A 16,535-nucleotide genomic window follows, 5' to 3' on the forward strand; every position below is an offset into this window, starting at 1 on the left:
TAGTGCAGTATGAGTGTTATCGCCTGTCACACACCAGTGAGCTGTTGTACAATGTTATTGCGAATGGTATGAACGACCTCCTGTAACGTTCTCTGTGACAACGAATCTGAACGAGTCTTTTGGAGAATGAGCTCCGCTGAGTCTGTAGTGTGTTTTAGAGTTCCTCCATGTTCCTCCAGCTCCAGTTTGTGTCCAATGATGGATCCAGCCTTGAATTAGCTTGTTAAACCTGCTGGCATCACTGGCATCTTGGTATCTCCAGCATCTTGGTACAGACACTGGAAGATCCGAGCTTCCTCAGAAAAAATAAAAAAATAATTCCCTTCTTTTATACAGCGTCAGTCTGTATCCTCTAGTCCAGATCCCCAAAATGCTGACAAAAATTGATTAAAAAATAGCTTTTATACTAAAAATAGCTTTTGTCTTTTTCTTGGTTAATAAACAATAATAATAATAATAATAATAATAATAAAAACAACGTAATTTTCACACCTCATCCAAAGTGTAGATTTTTGGTTTTATTAAGTACACATATTTAATAATTAATAATTATGAATGTATAAAAACTGATAATAATTCATTTTAACGAATCATCTTTAGCTTTAATGCAAGACAGCAGACAAAGATGGATTGTAAATGTGAATACATATAGCATAAAAATGTGTAAAAATCTAGCACCATTGAATCAAAACATTGTCATCATTCATATATGAATAATCGTTAGATATTCAGTTAATGCTAATATGGCTCCAAGAGTGACTCACATGAAATGGACTCAAATATAAATGCTTTATTTATAACAGCAGGCACATAGTGGCATCACAGTACAACTGTTTGTGCTTCTGAAGCTGTCCAGTCCACGTCTGCTTAGTCATACAGGTCTCTGAAAGTCACACTCCTGTAAAATATTAATATCAGGGTAAGTAATACATTAACGTTGAACTAAATCACACATTTATGATAAACAATTCAAGCCTAGCATGGTTAGTTAAATATATCCATATCAAGTTAAATGCACTTATCGTTCATAAAGCCTATGGATTTCAATACAGTAGTCTGGAGAGCATCTACTGCATCTAACTATGTAATTGAAAGCGAGCCGTTCATTGTGTGAAGGTGAACAGAACACGTGTGTGTTGAGCTTTAATGGCATTGTGAGCTACACAGACCTGTCAGGTGAGCGTCTCAGCGGCAGGTGGTCAGAAGTGGCGTGAGGCGAACGCTCGGGTGAATAGGACATGTGAGGGCTGATGGAGTGATGGACAGGGGAGGGAGGAGTGCGCAGTGTGGAGGACAAGATGGGAGAAGAAAAGGTTGATGAGAGTCCAAGTCTGCGTAGCTCCTTCACGGCACGTTCCCTGAGAGACGAAGTGAGATAGGGGAAGGTGGACAAAAAGCAGTAGAGATTAGAGCTGAGAAAGATAAAGATGTCCTTGAAGTCATGAGGTAAAAATGAATGGCTAGTTAAAAAGTGAATGAATGAATTAACTGCATCGTAAATCATAAACTGAACTCACTCTTACTGTTTAATTAGCATGGCGGCATTGTTCAGTCTATTTGTACTTACAATGCAAGTAGTCTTGTTTAACTTCTGCTAAACCAAGGTGCTTTAACTTTAAATAAACCACAGCACTGAGTCTGATTTGGTGAAGTTTTTTGCTACAAGATGTTTATATAACATTTACAGACTCTTGTGTGTTAGCGATTTGTAAAGTGCAGTAATTTTCAGTCGTGTGAGAGTTATCAGGTTTCTTGATAATATGACATGGAAGTTTTTGTCTTATTAAATTGAAGAGAGACAAAAAAGGGACTGTCTTTTTTTTCTAGCTGTAAATGTAATTGATGTAAGTGATAACAAGTACTTGTCTCAGAGACGTTCCACAACATGATATGTAAATATAAATGGTTAAAATGTATGACATATCATTCATTAATAAAGAAAAAGTTGTAATCCTACAAAAATTCAGTGATAGGAAGATACTTTACTGCAGGGTGGTGCCAGTAACTGGATTCTTTTCCTATAGCAGCATGCCCTGTTGTTTTTTATTCCTTAAATCACAGATTCTGGACAGGGAATTACAGTGGAGTTAAGATAGCGCTGTTACCTTTCCTCTCGCTCTATGTTCAGCTGCCTCCGTGTGGCCTCGAGATCAGCCTCTAACAGTGTGGACCGGGTCCTTAACTGAGCCATTTCTCTGCTCTGAGTGCTCCTGAGACAACACATAACTCTATAAATAGTGTACAGAAAAACACTACAGAAATGGATTGAATGAACACCAGAGAAAATATATATCATTAGCCTCAAGCATACACTGACCAGGCATAACATTATGACCACCTGCCTAGTATTGTGTTGGTTCCCCTTTTGCTGCCAAAACAGTCCTGACCCGTCATGCACTGTGTATTCTGACACCTTTCTATCAGAACCAGCATTAACTTCTTCAGTAATTTGAGCAACAGTAGCTCGTCTGTTGGATCGGATCACACAGGCCAGCCATCACAATTTGGTCCTTGTCAAACTCACTCAAATCCTTACACTTGTCCATTTTTCCTGCTTCTAACACATCAACTTTGAGGACAAAATGTTCACTTGCTGCCTAATATATCCCACCCACTAACAGGTGCCATGATGAGGAGATCATCAGTGTTATTCACTTCACCTGTCACTAGTCATAATGTTATGCCTGATCGCTGTAGAATATGAATATAGATCCTTCACAAGGGATGATGGAGAGTAGATGAATGTCCACTGACACTGTGGACAATTCTAAAAACATTCCATTACAAAAAGCATGGACATTTTCATACATTTCATTCATTAAGATATTGTGCTAATGTGCTAGTTCTGCAACATTTCAGCACACTGCTATTTAAATATATTTGGTCAGAGCATGGTCAATTCAACATCTCTTCATTGTTTATTTGTATAGCTTTTACTAAAAGACATAGTCAAGGAAAAAATCCCTGAGGCAAGAAAGAATCCTTGGAAGGAACCAGACTAAAATTGAACCCACCCTCTCTGCATGACCTAGTACCCTATGTGGAGATATAGTTTATGCTGGAGAAGGTGCACCTTTTGTATCGTGTGTGTATAATCTTGTACTTACATCTTGCTGTCAGATACAGCGAGTTTGTCCCTGAGCAGCTGGATCTCGATAAGCCTCTCCTGAGAGCTGAAATGTGTGTGTAATTCTCTCTCTCGCTCTATAGCTAGCTGCTTTCTCAGGAGTTCCAGCTCAGAGCGACACGACTCCAGCTCCTGCTGGACCTGATGAACACACACATAAACACACACACACACACAAAGACATATAAGATACGATATACTGTCCTGTATAAGTGACATTACATTTATTATATTAACACAATATTCAATTAATTATAAATGCACCATTTTAAGTTATTAATTACAATTATATTCAATTTAATCATATTGAAAAACTTCCTTAATGCACCATGTGTTATATAAAAATGTTGGATCGTATTTGTGGCAGATATTTACACCGACAAGGCATAACATTATGACCCATCATGCACTGTGTATTCTGACACCTTTCTATCAGAACCAGCATTAACTTCTTCAGCAGTTTGAGCAACAGTAGCTCGTCTGTTGGATCGGATCACACGGGCCAGCCTTCGATCCCCACATACATCAATGAGCCTTGGCCACCCATGACCCTGTCGCCGGTTCACCACTGTTTCTTCCTTGGGCCACTTTTGATAGATACTGACCACTGCAGACCGGGAACACCCCACAAGAGCTGCAGGTTTAGCCCTTTGTCAAACTCGCTCAAATCCTTACGCTTGTCCATTTTTCCTGCTTCTAACACATCAACTTTGAGGAATAAATCTTGACTTGCTGCCTAATATATCCCACCCACTAACAGGTGCCATGATGAAATAATCAGTGTTATTCACTTCACCTGCCAGTGGTCATAATGTTAAGCCTGATCAGTGTAATTCATTATTATTACCTGGTCATGTATATTTCTTTATTTCTCTGTTCACTTCATGCTGTAAATCATGTGAACTACAACTCCATTATACATTCCTATGTTAATACATTACGGTTACTGTAAAATAGTTCACTTTATATTCGTTACACATGCACAGAGCGTTGTGACACTGAGATGATCATAAAGTCATGCTTGCATAGTTTTGAGCCCAGGTAACTCTACACACCGCTTCTTTTCCGGAGTCCAGTTTGACGCAGAGATCGCGGGTCTTCTCCAAGTCATGGTGTGTGTGAAGGTGCTTGCTCTGCATCTGCCGCAGCTCTTCTTCCTGTTTCTCAAGCGTGGACTTCAGCTGTTTGAGCTCAGCACTGCAGCTCTGCTCAGCACCAATAGCCTGCCATAGAGAGGATGAGAGTCCAGCATATTGCATTTAAATCTATCTCTATTTTAATGTTCTGTTCACGCCCCAGCATTGTCAAACATGACTAATGTGTTCATCACTAAGCCTCCATAGTTGTTGTAAATTTCCCTTTGGGATAAATAAAGTATCTATCTATCCTACTCCTTCTATAAATCTCCTTATAGAAACCCTCACAATATACCATACATTTTTCATTTGTTTTTGTTTTTTTTCTTTGACTTAAAGTGTGTGGAAGAAACCTGTATAGAGTCAAACTATCTGAACAAATCCACCTTCTGGCCAATCAGACTGGAGAATTTCTTAGCATTATAGCATAAACCATGTTAAAAGATTAGTCCTTCATATTGGAATGAAAAATGTTGTTGTTGTTGTTTCAGCTCCTCCCTGTTCACGGTCGCCACAGCGGATCATTTGGTCCACATGCTTTGATTTAGCAGAGGATGTCCTTCCTGACACAACCCTCCTATGCCTGTGAATCGAACCTGGGTTGTGGGATCCTGCTGCTGGACCACCAGGAGGCTACTGGAATGAAAAATATAATATGGAGAAATTTTGAGTGTATGAATTCTCTCACCTCTTGCAGACTGCTCTCCAGACTCTCTACTCTGTCTTTGAGTCTTTGCTTCTCTGAATCCGAGGTTCGCAGTTCCATCCGACAATCCTGCAGCTCCTTACACTCTCGCTCCTGCTCAAAACATCGCTACAGTCAAGACAGATCAGAGGGTCATCTGCTAGATGGCAATGCCCATGAAGGCCTCTGACTCAAAAAGGCTTTTCTCAAAGTGATATGCAATAAAGCCTGAAAAGGTCTTAACCTTTACAGGAAGTTGTGTTTAATACCTTGGAGGACAGCAGGTCTTCAATACTGGAGATGTCAGACACGTAGTTTTTCACTTTCCTCTCCAAAACCTCAATCTCACAAGCTGCTTCATCTAATTTAAACTGCAAAGCCTGAGACAAAGAGAACGCCAAGGGGTTAATATTCATTCATTCATCTTCAGTAACATCTTTTTTCTGGTCAGGGTCCTGGAAGATTTTAGAAACACTGGGTGCATCTGGACACATACGTTTTATCCATTTCTAGAAATGTCAGTGAAAAAATAGTTTCCTATTATCACCTATGTTACAACAGCTATAAACCTGCACTACCCCACCAGCCTCTCTCTTTTCTCTCTCTCTTATAGCCAAATAATGATGCAGTTAGTCCCATTCCCAATAAGAGAATGTTTTAGATATGTCCATCTCCAGTTTTGGAAAGTATACATCTTTACCCCGACCATTTCAGAGAGCTGAAAATGGAGACTCCTTCCAAAAATGCAAAATAAGCATCTTTACCAAAAAGGTTAAAAAGAGATTCCCTGACCTTGTTGTCTAGACACACTCGGTCCAGCTCGTCCCTGAGCTGCGTGTTATCTCTCAGCTTTGCTTCTTTGAGCTTCAGCACGGCATTCAGCTCATCTCCTGAATCCAACAGCTTCCTCCTCATCACGTCCAGCTCTCGATCCCTGCTGCTTACTGTCTCCTTCACAGCTCTGGAGTCATAATTCATGAAATATGTGAAATGATATATGCATGTGCATGTGACATGAACACCCAGCACATTCTTTATAAGATACACCACTCAGGCATAACATTATGACCACTGAGAGGTGAAGTGAATAACACTGATTATCTCCTCATCATGGCACCTGTTCGTGGGTGGGATATATTAGGCAGCAAGTGAACGTTTTGTCGAGAAGTTGATGTGTTAGAAGCAGGAAAAATGGGCAAGCATAAGGATTTGAGCGAGTTTGACAAGGGCCAAATTATGATGGCTAGACCACTGGATCAGAGCGTCTTCGAAGCCCGTGTGATCCGATCCAACAGACGAACTACTGTTGCTTAAATTGCTGAAGTTGTTAATGCTGGTTTTGATAGAAAGGTGTCAGAATACACAGTGCATGACGAGTCAGGGCTGTTTTGGCAGCAAAAGGGGGACCAACACCAATATTAGGCAGGTGGTCATAATGTTATGCCTGATTGGTGTATGTTTATGGAAGGAAGAAGGACACAGACTTATCATGATAAAATAAATCATAGTAATAACTTATAAGAAAAATTAAAAGAAAAGTTTAAGTTGGTATAAGATTCTGAATAAAATAAAAATAAAATCCAGAAATGTTTATAGACTTATAGATTTATAGGTGGAACAGTTACTCACTCTAGAGTAGCTTCCAGATCTTCAATCTGTAGGTTCATATTGTGAATGGAGTTTTCCTGCAGGTAGTGGAATATTAGTGAATATACTTACTGCTACATTAACACATAGAGCGACTTACAGTGACATCAATCATTGCGAATGTGCCCTAAATGTGTCTGTTGACCAGTGTGTGTATATTTCCGTTCTCATCTCTCTCTTAGTGACGTGTAAAAGTGTGCTGTTGTTGCTCAACTTAACTGTGTACATTGTGTGTTTATCATTCTTGTATAAAATGACCTACGATCAGACCAAGAAAATCTAAAATAATGACTGGGTGGTGTGATGGAGCCTGAAATGAAGCAGAAGATTATTTACTGATAATGGAATATCCTAAAAATAGACGAGAATGACGTGAAGACTTTCATGTGGCAGACAAACCTAAACTTTATCACTGGTTTTAACATAGCACTAACCCTGGACACTCCTTAGAAAGATGCTTAATAAACAATTCCTTTTCCATTTTGGTTTTAATCTGTCACACAAGTCCTTCTAAATGATCTGCTACTATAGGAATGATAAGAACCAGAACACTAATATTAACCTGTATGTATTTTATCTAGCCTTACTCCCAGAGCTGTCTAGTTGCAGGAAATTAATCAACACCTGACCAATAAGGATTGAGAACATAACCTCATAGTTATTCAGTTAATCATGTGTATTTATGTATGTTACTTCAACAGGATTTGATTGAAAATTCGCATGATTAACGCTTTCTATTTATCCCGGCTTGGGACAGGCACAGAACTGTGACCCCCATGGCTACATGAGGATATGAAGCTAGTGGATGCAAGTGTTGAGGATGCAGAAGATAGGTATAGGTGGAGAGAGATGATTCGCTGTGGCGTCCCCTGAAGGGAAAAGCCAAAAGAAGAAGACTTCAACAGGATTTGATTAATGTGTGTTCTTGCAGAGATGTGTGGTTACCTTATCCTCCAGCTCTTTGTTAGCGGAGCAGAGCTTGTCATTCTTTCTCTCCAACTGTTCCTGTAGAGTATCTCTGTGCTGGTTCAGTTCAGACACAGTGCTCTGCAGCCCATTCAGCTCCTCTTTGAGAACCGTTACCTCCTTCTGCAAAGAATCTACACACATATACACACACTGTAACACACACTTCTTATTCTTCAGGAACAAATCATCAAAAAGCTGAGAATTCATTCTAGATCTGATTTAGTTATCTGGACTTGCTATTAAAGTCAAACATCTAGGCATAATTTCATGAGAAAACCACAGATGAGAAGCAGCGATGAACCTAGGAAGAACACTGTAATGGAAATCCCAAAAATATTTCCTACAATCTAAGACTTATATTTCAGGGTCTGCCATAATTAACATGGAAATTTATTTATTTTGCAATTTTTTAAATCAACGGGTATATCAGAAAATTGGGCAAGTGTCACTTCCCACTAAAGCCATGCAATTATAAACCCCTTACTGTTCTTTTCATCCAGCTGTTGATTCTTTTTCTGCACTCGCTGCAGATCTCCAATCCTGTTAACCAGCCGCTTCTGAGTCTCGCTCAGAGTATACTCTGTCTGTGTGTTAGAAATCCTGCCAAAGTTACAGCAACAAGAGCAAGCTCAAGTAAATGGAATCAACTCACAACATCTAACCATGACAAAATAACTGATGTGAATTAATTCTTAATTTGTGGCCAGGCAGAATTCATATTTTTTATTTATAGTTGCTTATACTGTATATAGGCTAAAATATAACATTTAAATAATCAAGTTAGTGTAAAACATAACATTGTGTTAACTCAGGTGTCATGTAGTCTATAAGTAAAAGTCACCTCAAGGTGGAACATATCATCAGAATATAAAGAAGCCAGACTAAAAAAAAAATACTTTTTATGATTTAATACCACAGCTAATATCTGAAATATTGTCCAACAATATGCTGACTTTTTGTATCAGGATGCATATTAGAAATGTTGTCTCCCATAGACTGTATTAATTCACTTACTATAACTAGCTAATAAACTCCCCATGCATTGTATTTGGTTAGCTACCACTTTTAGACCTGACTTGCCCCAAGGGGCTACCAAATATATATGATGGCTATTTGTCAACCCCAGTGGCACCTTTTTTTAACCTTGTAAAGAATTCATGGCTTGATAAATTACACAGTCAGAAACAGAGTATTATGAGTTGCAGTTTCAAGATGCCATTACTTTCCATTAGTCAGGCATAACATTATGACCATCTGCCTAATATTGTGTTGGTCCCCTGTTTGCTGCCAAAACAGCCCTGACCCATCATGCACTGTGTATTCTGACATCTTTCTATCAGAACCAGCATTAACTTCTTCAGCAATTTGAGCAACAGTAGCTCGTCTGTTGAATCGGATCACACGGGCCAGCCTTCACTCCCCATGTGCATCAATGACCCTTGGCCGCCCATGACCCTGTCGCCGGTTCACCACTGTTCCTTCCTTGGACCACTTTTGACAGATACTGACCACTGTAGACCGGGAACACCCAACAAGAGCTGCAGTTTTGGAGATGCTCTGATCCAGCCATGTAGCCATCACAATGTGGCGTGATATTAACTTTGAGGACAAAATGTTCACTTGCTGCCTAATATATCCCACCCACTAAAAGGGGCCATGATGAGGAGATCATCAGTGTTACTCACTTCACCTCTCACTGCTCATAAAGTTATGCCTGATCGGTGTATCTAACATACAGTGATTAAAAAGTAGTAATAAAATGGATAAATAGTGAAACATCTACATGACTACAAGTCCAGTTCCCTTGGCTTATTACTACTACTACTACACATTCAGACACTTTAAAGACAGGAAACGTCAAATCAACCAATCACAACACTAGTGGTAGGTGAACCAAAAACCTTTATAAATGCGTTTAAAGTAAAGAAATATTTGTGCTGCATGGCGTGGCTAACCTGAGCAGGCTGCATTCATTTTTGAGGCAGCTGAGTTCACCCTCAGTAGCGGCGAGCTTTCTGCCGAGCGTGTTCACCTGCTCCTCAAGACTCATCATGGCCTCCCTCATCTGTACCTGTCTGCTCTTCTGTTCAGCTCGCTCCTGCTCCAGCTGTGCACACACATCATGCTTTAACACATGCTTTAAGGAGTCTTTCTGTGTGTTTGGCTTTTGTTTAACCATTACAACCTGAGACTTCACTTTAGGGGTTAAGACCTTACAAGCTTGCATGTAATGTTGCATAGGCTGTCAAACATGATTGCTCAATACTGAAGGTGGCACTAAGACAATTTCCCCAAATACAGGAAGAAGATGGTTTGCACATGCCTTTTTTTTGTAATGACTAATCACATGTTTGGTCCTGTGACCTGATAATCTATGGCCTCACTGACTACCGCTTTCCCCACAATTACATCATACTCCTTGTGGAAACCAATCTACATGAGAAGTATGCTGGAGTCCTTTATTCACTTCCTTTAATACTAGGTTGCTAACATGTTCATTATCAGTGTTCATCTGGTCCTAAGGGCTGATTTCACTCAGTCTTAAAGCTTCTTCAGTTAAGCTCATAAACTCACTGACCTGAACTCAGCTGAATGTATAAAGATTTATGTTTAAACACTTCTTACCGTCAGTAACGCACTCTGCAGGTCCTCCACCCTCTGCTCCAAGTGAGCTCTCTCACTAATCGCCGTCTCCTGAGAGATCTGAAATAACGCACAGGAAAATACACCAATCAGGCATAACATTATGACCACTGAGATGTGAAGTGAATAACATTGATTATCTCCTCACCATAGTGGGTGGGATATATTAGCAGCAAGTGAACATTTTTTCCTCAAAGTTGATGTGTTAGAAGCAGGAAAAATGGACAAGCGTAAGGATTTGAGCGAGTTTGACAAGATCAGAGCATCTCCAAAACTGCAGCTCTTGTGGGGTGTTCCCGGTCTGCAGTGGTCACTATCTATCAAAAGTGGTCCAAGGAAGGAACAGTGATGAACCGGCGACAGGGTCATGGGCGGCCAAGGCTCATTGATGCACGTGGGGAGCGAAGGCTGGCCCGTGTGATTCGATCCAACAGACGAGCTACTGTTGCTCAAACTGCTGAAGAAGTTAATGCTGGTTCTGATAGAAAGGTGTCAGAATACACAGTGCAGGACGGGTCAGGGCTGTTTTGGCAACAAAAGGAGGACCAACAGAATATTAAGCAGGTGGTCATAATGTTATGCCTGGTCGGTATATTCCATGTTTGGAAACACTACATATGCCCAAACACATAAACACACAGACTGGAAAACAACCTACACATAACAGCGTGCCCTTTATTTTTAGACTCTCTGGCTTCCTACCACAAATCTCTTTCTCACTAAGATCCTACAGTGAGGCCCATTCTTCAGCTGACTTCCACTAAATATCCTACCTTGAGTCTCTCTCTCAGGCTGTCTCTCTCTGTGCTCATGCAGTGAAGGTTGGACATTGTCTCGTCTCTCTCTGCCTCCAGGCGTTTCAGCATACTCTGAGCTGTTGCGCTGTATTTGGATCCCTGGGATGTCTTTGATCTCAGCACCTCACGTCGAAGTTCTGCGATCTCTAACTGAGCCTGCACACAGTAGAAAGAAGGACCGATTTTTCATTTATACATTTAAGGTGAGCGCCTATCCAATTTCCTTCATTTAATTTTATCATGAAGGCAAGCATCCTAATAAATGACAATAAAACTAGCTAATACTTGGTAGATATGAGTTCAGTTCACTGTGCTCTACCTGTTGATAGCGCATTCTGGTCTTGTCCCGCTCGGCCGTAAGAACCCGGACGTTGGCTTGGATCTCAGACAGGTGACGCTCGTACTTATCCAGCATACTCTGCATCTCGTCCCTTTCTCTCAGCGCTCTTATCAGCTCCGAGTCTAATGTTCCTCCCTTATAACACATTCACAAAGCAAAACCATGACAAACGTTACTGTGAAAAATTAATGCTAAAGCATCTCCATGGTATTCTACTGCTGTCTCAAGACAAGCTACCTTCACGGGGGGCTGCCGAATAGGACTGGTGGATTTCCGGGACTTTAGGGCGCTCTTCATTCTTTCAGCTTCCTCTAAACTGCGCAAAGTGCAGTGATGGCAAGAGCCACACGGTGCTGTGGGGTCTTTAACCTGTGCACTATCTGAAAGCGAGTAGCAAGTGTATTATGTTTGTATACCATATCAACACAGATGACAAATAATTAAAAAAAAGCTCAATCTATTCCAGGTAGGTGGAGCATGAGGTGGGAATGCACAGGAAATTTTTATTGGAATAAAATGAGCTCATCTGATCTGATTCATATGCTTTATATAGGCTGAGCACAGTGTCAGATTAGAGTCGGTCAGTTAAAACAACCTAAGTATTCAACGATATATAATTAAAAATAACAGTTTCAGAGAACCATATCATCACTGGTACTCCACTGAACCAGGTCCATGTCCAAATAAACATTAAAAAACATATCAAAAGGGGAAAGCAGCTGAGGGAGGTACCTGTGAGACACAGACTCTCGACCTGTGAGAGCAGATCACTCCGTTCACTCTGCAGCTGCTTGAGCAGAGTCTGGATATCTTGCTTCTGATCCACCTCAGAGCTTAGCTGGCTCTGCTGGTCATCCTCCTCCAGCTGTGGAGACTCGGTTTTTATGTCCTCTTTGGTCTGAGTGTGAAGAAATAAAAGATTATATCTAGCTCAGGTTATGACTCTGTAAAAAATAAATTAATGAATGAAATAAAAAATGGAAATAGAAAAAGTGACCTAATCATTAAATATTGAAAATGTGCTTACGGGAGAAGGGATGATTTTGGCAGTATGGTCCTGTGACGTAATATTCTGGTCTATATTCTCACCAACAGTCTGTAATGGGAATAGGATGAAGATTAAACATGTCATCACTACATTAGAACGTGAGAGTAGAATATGAGACAAAATTAGAAAAAAAAGATGAAATGAGTAAATATTAAGATTATGCAGCTTATGTTTCAATTTTATGTAAATGTTAAATTAACAATTTTTAACTAGACTAGAAATTTTGACAGATACCTTTTTATAAACCCTTTAATGCAGAGTGTACACCAATCAAGCATAACATTATGAGCACTGACAGGTGAAGTGAATAAGATTGATGATCTCCTCATCGTGGCACCTGTTAGTGGGTGGGATATATTAGGCAGCAAGTGAACATTTTGTCCTCAAGGTTGATGTGTTAGAAGCAGGAAAAATGGACAAGCGTAAGGATTTGACCGAGTTTGACAAGGGCCAAATTGTGATGGCTAGACGACTGGATCAGAGCATCTAAAAAACTGCAGCTCTTGTGGGGTGTTCCCGGGCTGCAGTGGTCAGTATCTATCAAAAGTGGTCTAAGGAAGGAACAGTGCTGAACCGGCGACAGGGTCATGGGCGGGCAAGGCTCATTGATGCATCTGGGGAATGAAGGCTGGCCCGTGTGATCCGATCCAACAGACAAGCTACTGTTGCTCAAACTGCTAGAGAAGTTAATGCTGGTTCTGATAGAAGGGCCTGGTTGGTGTATATGTGAATATGAATATACTGTTAAATCATGTCTTATAGGTCCAGGTTTTCTACCATTAAGTAAAAGCAGAACATTTTTTTCTAAAAACAGTTCATACAAAGCATTTTGCTCATCTAATGCCACTTTTAGGTTTGTTTACCTACACTGTATTGCCAAATATTTTGGGACGTCTGCCTTTACATGCACATGAATGTAATATGGAGTTGGCCCGCCCTTTGCAGCTATAACAGCTTCAACTCTTCTGGGAAGGCTTTCCACAAGGTTTAGGAGTGTGTTCATGGGAATTTTTGACCATTCTACTAGAAGCGCATTTGTGAGGTCAGGCGCTTATATTGGACGAGAAGGTCTGGCTCACAGTCTCCGCTCTAATTCATCCCAAAGATGTTCTATCAGGTTGAGGTCAGGACTCTGTGCAGGACAGTCAAGTTCCTCCACACTAAACTCACTCATCCATGTCTTTATAGACCTTGCTTTGTACACTGGTGTACAGTCATGTTGGAGCAGGAAGGGGTCATCTCCAAACTGTTCCCACAAAGTTGGGAGCATGAAATTGTCCAAAATGTCTTGGTATGCTGAAGCATTAAGAGTTCCTTTCACTGGAACTAAGGGGCCAAACCCAACCCCTGAAAAACAACACCTGAATTCAATGATTTGTAGGGATGTCCCAAAACTTTTGGGAATATAGTGTACATTGGCTACAAAGAGTCAGAGAAACACAGCTTCTCACGTTACAGAGAAACCAGAATGTGCAAGGTTCTCTGTCCTGAAGCTGTTTTTATTGTGGAAAACTTTAAGTTAAGAAGGCACTGACACCTGAGACTCAACAGTAATATAATTTTCAGTGTTGAAAAGCAAGTGTTAGATTATGTGGACTGCCCATCATATTTCTGTGAAAGAGCTATTACAACAGAAATGATAAATTAATAGAACAAGTGCACTAAGAGAAACCATGGATCTGGCATTGCTGTCAGAAATACTGTTACAGAAAGTTACTCAGCACCTTCTGACTAATCATTTAGAATTCTTTAGTGCTAGTAAAAATTATTTATGTTTAATATACACTGATCAGGCATAACATTATGACCACCTGTCTAATGTTGTGTTGCTCTTTTGCCAAAACAGCCCTGACCCATCATGCACTGTGTATTCTGACACCTTTCTATCAGAACCAGCATTGACTTCTTCAGCAATCTGAGTAACAGTAGCTCGTCTGTTGGATCGGATCACACGGGTCAGCCTTCACTCCCCTCGCGCATCAGTAAACCTTGGCCTCCCATGACCCTGTCACTGGTTCACCACTGTTCCATCCTTAGTCTACTTTTGATAGATACTGACCACTGCAGACCGGGAACACCCCACAAGAGCTGCAGTTTTGGACATGCTCTGATCCAGTTGTCTAGCCATCACAGTTTGGCCCTTCATCAAACTCACTCAAATCCTTACGCTTGTTCATTTTTCCTGCTGCTAACACATCAACTTTGAGGACAAAATGTTCACTTGCTCCCTAATATATCCCACCCACTAACAGGCGCCATGATGAGGAGATAATCAGTGTTATTCACTTCACCTCTCAGTGCTCATGCTTGATCAGTGTATGTGGGATTTGACCTAGTGTTTACGTGGCCAGGTTGAAAAGCTGTGCATGTGGACTGTGTGAATCTCAAAACTATAAACCACCTGCTCAACTTCGCTGTGTTTGTCCACTTGTGTTGGTCTGTGGTCTGACAGCTCCCCCTGCTGACCTTCCTCTGCTCTCAAACCCTGCTTTACTCCTTCATCAGCCTGCAATAAAACAAACAGCAATCAGACAGTAGTAAATAAAGCACGGGTTACAGGATAGGACCTTTAGCTGGACTTGGTGCTTCTTGACTGTCATGCGCACAGAAAGTCATGCACACAGATATTTGAACATACTTTATTTTATATAACTACCTAACTAGATAAATAAATAAACGAACAAATGAATGAATGGATGGATGAATAAATGAATGGATGAATTTGTGGTTTATTTCGGGACACATTTGAAGCGTAACGCAAGCAAGGTTGCCATGGCAACATAAACTCCATTTGCTGGCGCTTGGACGCATTCATTCAAACGTTTAATAAAACGTCTGAATGAATTAAATGTTAATGTGGTATCTATTAATGAAATGAATTAACTAATTTAGATCTCGATAAATAAATGAAACAATTTTGCTGTTATTCAAACGCATAACTTAAATAAATCTGTGCCCACATTCTCCCAGTTTCCTTTTGTTCCGCCTAAAATATCAGAGTAATATCCCAAGCAATATTCTGTATATTTCTGTTGTAAATATAAGGAGATATTACCTTTATACTGCCGTTTGAACACTTAAGAGGTAACACATGGTTCAGCCCGTGTCTATTAAACGGCTAGATTTTGTCGGATAAATCCTGACCAATCAGATTTTAGCATCAAACAACAGGGGACGACGTCGGAAAACACAAGGACCTATCAGAGGGGTCGTTCTTGTCAAAGGTGTATTTGCGTTGCTATGACGACGTAGCGTGCAACGCTTGGAAACTTTCACTCAAGTCTCTGAATCACTTTTAAATGATACACGAAACATTGATCAGAAATCTGCTCAAAAGACACTTTGCAAAAATAATCTTACATAAATAAATAAATAATACAGAAACAGTATGCACTCACATCAGACTTTTGACTTTTATTTTATTTTAGTATAAAAAGTTAAAAACGTTTATTTTAAAATGCTTTAGTATATGAATATATATATATACACACACAAATATATATAGTAAATAATCATGACATCCTTCCTACCTTTTCATTGTTTTTGTTAGCTAATTCTGCCATAGAAACAAGCAAATTTTAAAATGCTTTTATGACAAGAATCCTTTCTGTTGTTGTTTTTTTCCCCCCTAAAAACCTCACTTGATGTCTCTGCGAGCTGCAGTTAAGTGCTCTGTCGTATCCGCGGAATGAGTCGACTCTTTAACTCGACTCTTTCAGATCAGAACCGTCTCGCGCATATGAACTTTTTTGTTTTTACTGTCATAAACAAAGCTGTTACGCTTGCTGCGTGACTTAATTAAAATAAATTGTGTAAAGTTTGTACTATAAGTATACACCTTTTCCCTGAGGGAAGTGTATATGCACCTTAAATTAGCTTTTAGAGTATGTTTTTAATGTCCAGATAGACCTTAAATTACTTTCGCATTAGAGTAAACAAACTAATCAAACCACAAACTAACATTATAGTAGCGAGATTAACCAAACTCTAGTCTCTAAACAGTTTAGTTTATAGTATTATACTTAGGTTTAAGTGGTTCTTGGATAATAAACTAAATCCAGCGACACCTGCAGATGGTGCACTCGAACCAGCTTGCAACCAAAATGCCTGAAATTTCCCATAAAGTCCACTAGATAGGGGGCG

General features: G+C 40.0%; 1 protein-coding gene across 3 annotated transcripts; it reads right to left on the reverse strand.

The window, feature by feature from the left end:
• Positions 1-572: 572 nt before the first annotated feature.
• Positions 573-16,053, reverse strand: tsga10 (testis specific, 10). Of its 3 annotated transcripts, none has more exons than XM_058380074.1 (20): positions 15,923-16,053; positions 14,794-14,898; positions 12,372-12,440; positions 12,077-12,242; positions 11,582-11,724; positions 11,324-11,479; positions 10,981-11,160; positions 10,190-10,267; positions 9,520-9,671; positions 8,049-8,164; positions 7,541-7,695; positions 6,578-6,633; positions 5,741-5,909; positions 5,218-5,328; positions 4,952-5,062; positions 4,183-4,350; positions 3,108-3,268; positions 2,106-2,210; positions 1,170-1,358; positions 573-898 (listed from the first exon to the last, which is right to left on the reverse strand). In XM_058380074.1, exons 1-20 carry the CDS (start codon positions 15,953-15,955, stop codon positions 868-870), a joined length of 2,454 nt encoding a protein of 817 aa, XP_058236057.1. In that variant the 5' UTR covers positions 15,956-16,053; the 3' UTR covers positions 573-867. The 3 variants fall into 3 exon arrangements, with proteins under 3 accessions (XP_058236057.1, XP_058236059.1, XP_058236058.1); XM_058380076.1 differs by lacking the exon at positions 15,923-16,053 and adding an exon at positions 15,448-15,475; XM_058380075.1 differs by lacking the exons at positions 573-898; positions 3,108-3,268 and having other exon boundaries at positions 1,220-1,358.
• Between the last annotated feature and the right edge of the window lie 482 nt (positions 16,054-16,535).

Source organism: Hemibagrus wyckioides, linkage group LG26 (assembly GCF_019097595.1).
Source record: "Hemibagrus wyckioides isolate EC202008001 linkage group LG26, SWU_Hwy_1.0, whole genome shotgun sequence".
Classification (NCBI taxonomy): Eukaryota; Metazoa; Chordata; class Actinopteri; order Siluriformes; family Bagridae; genus Hemibagrus; species Hemibagrus wyckioides.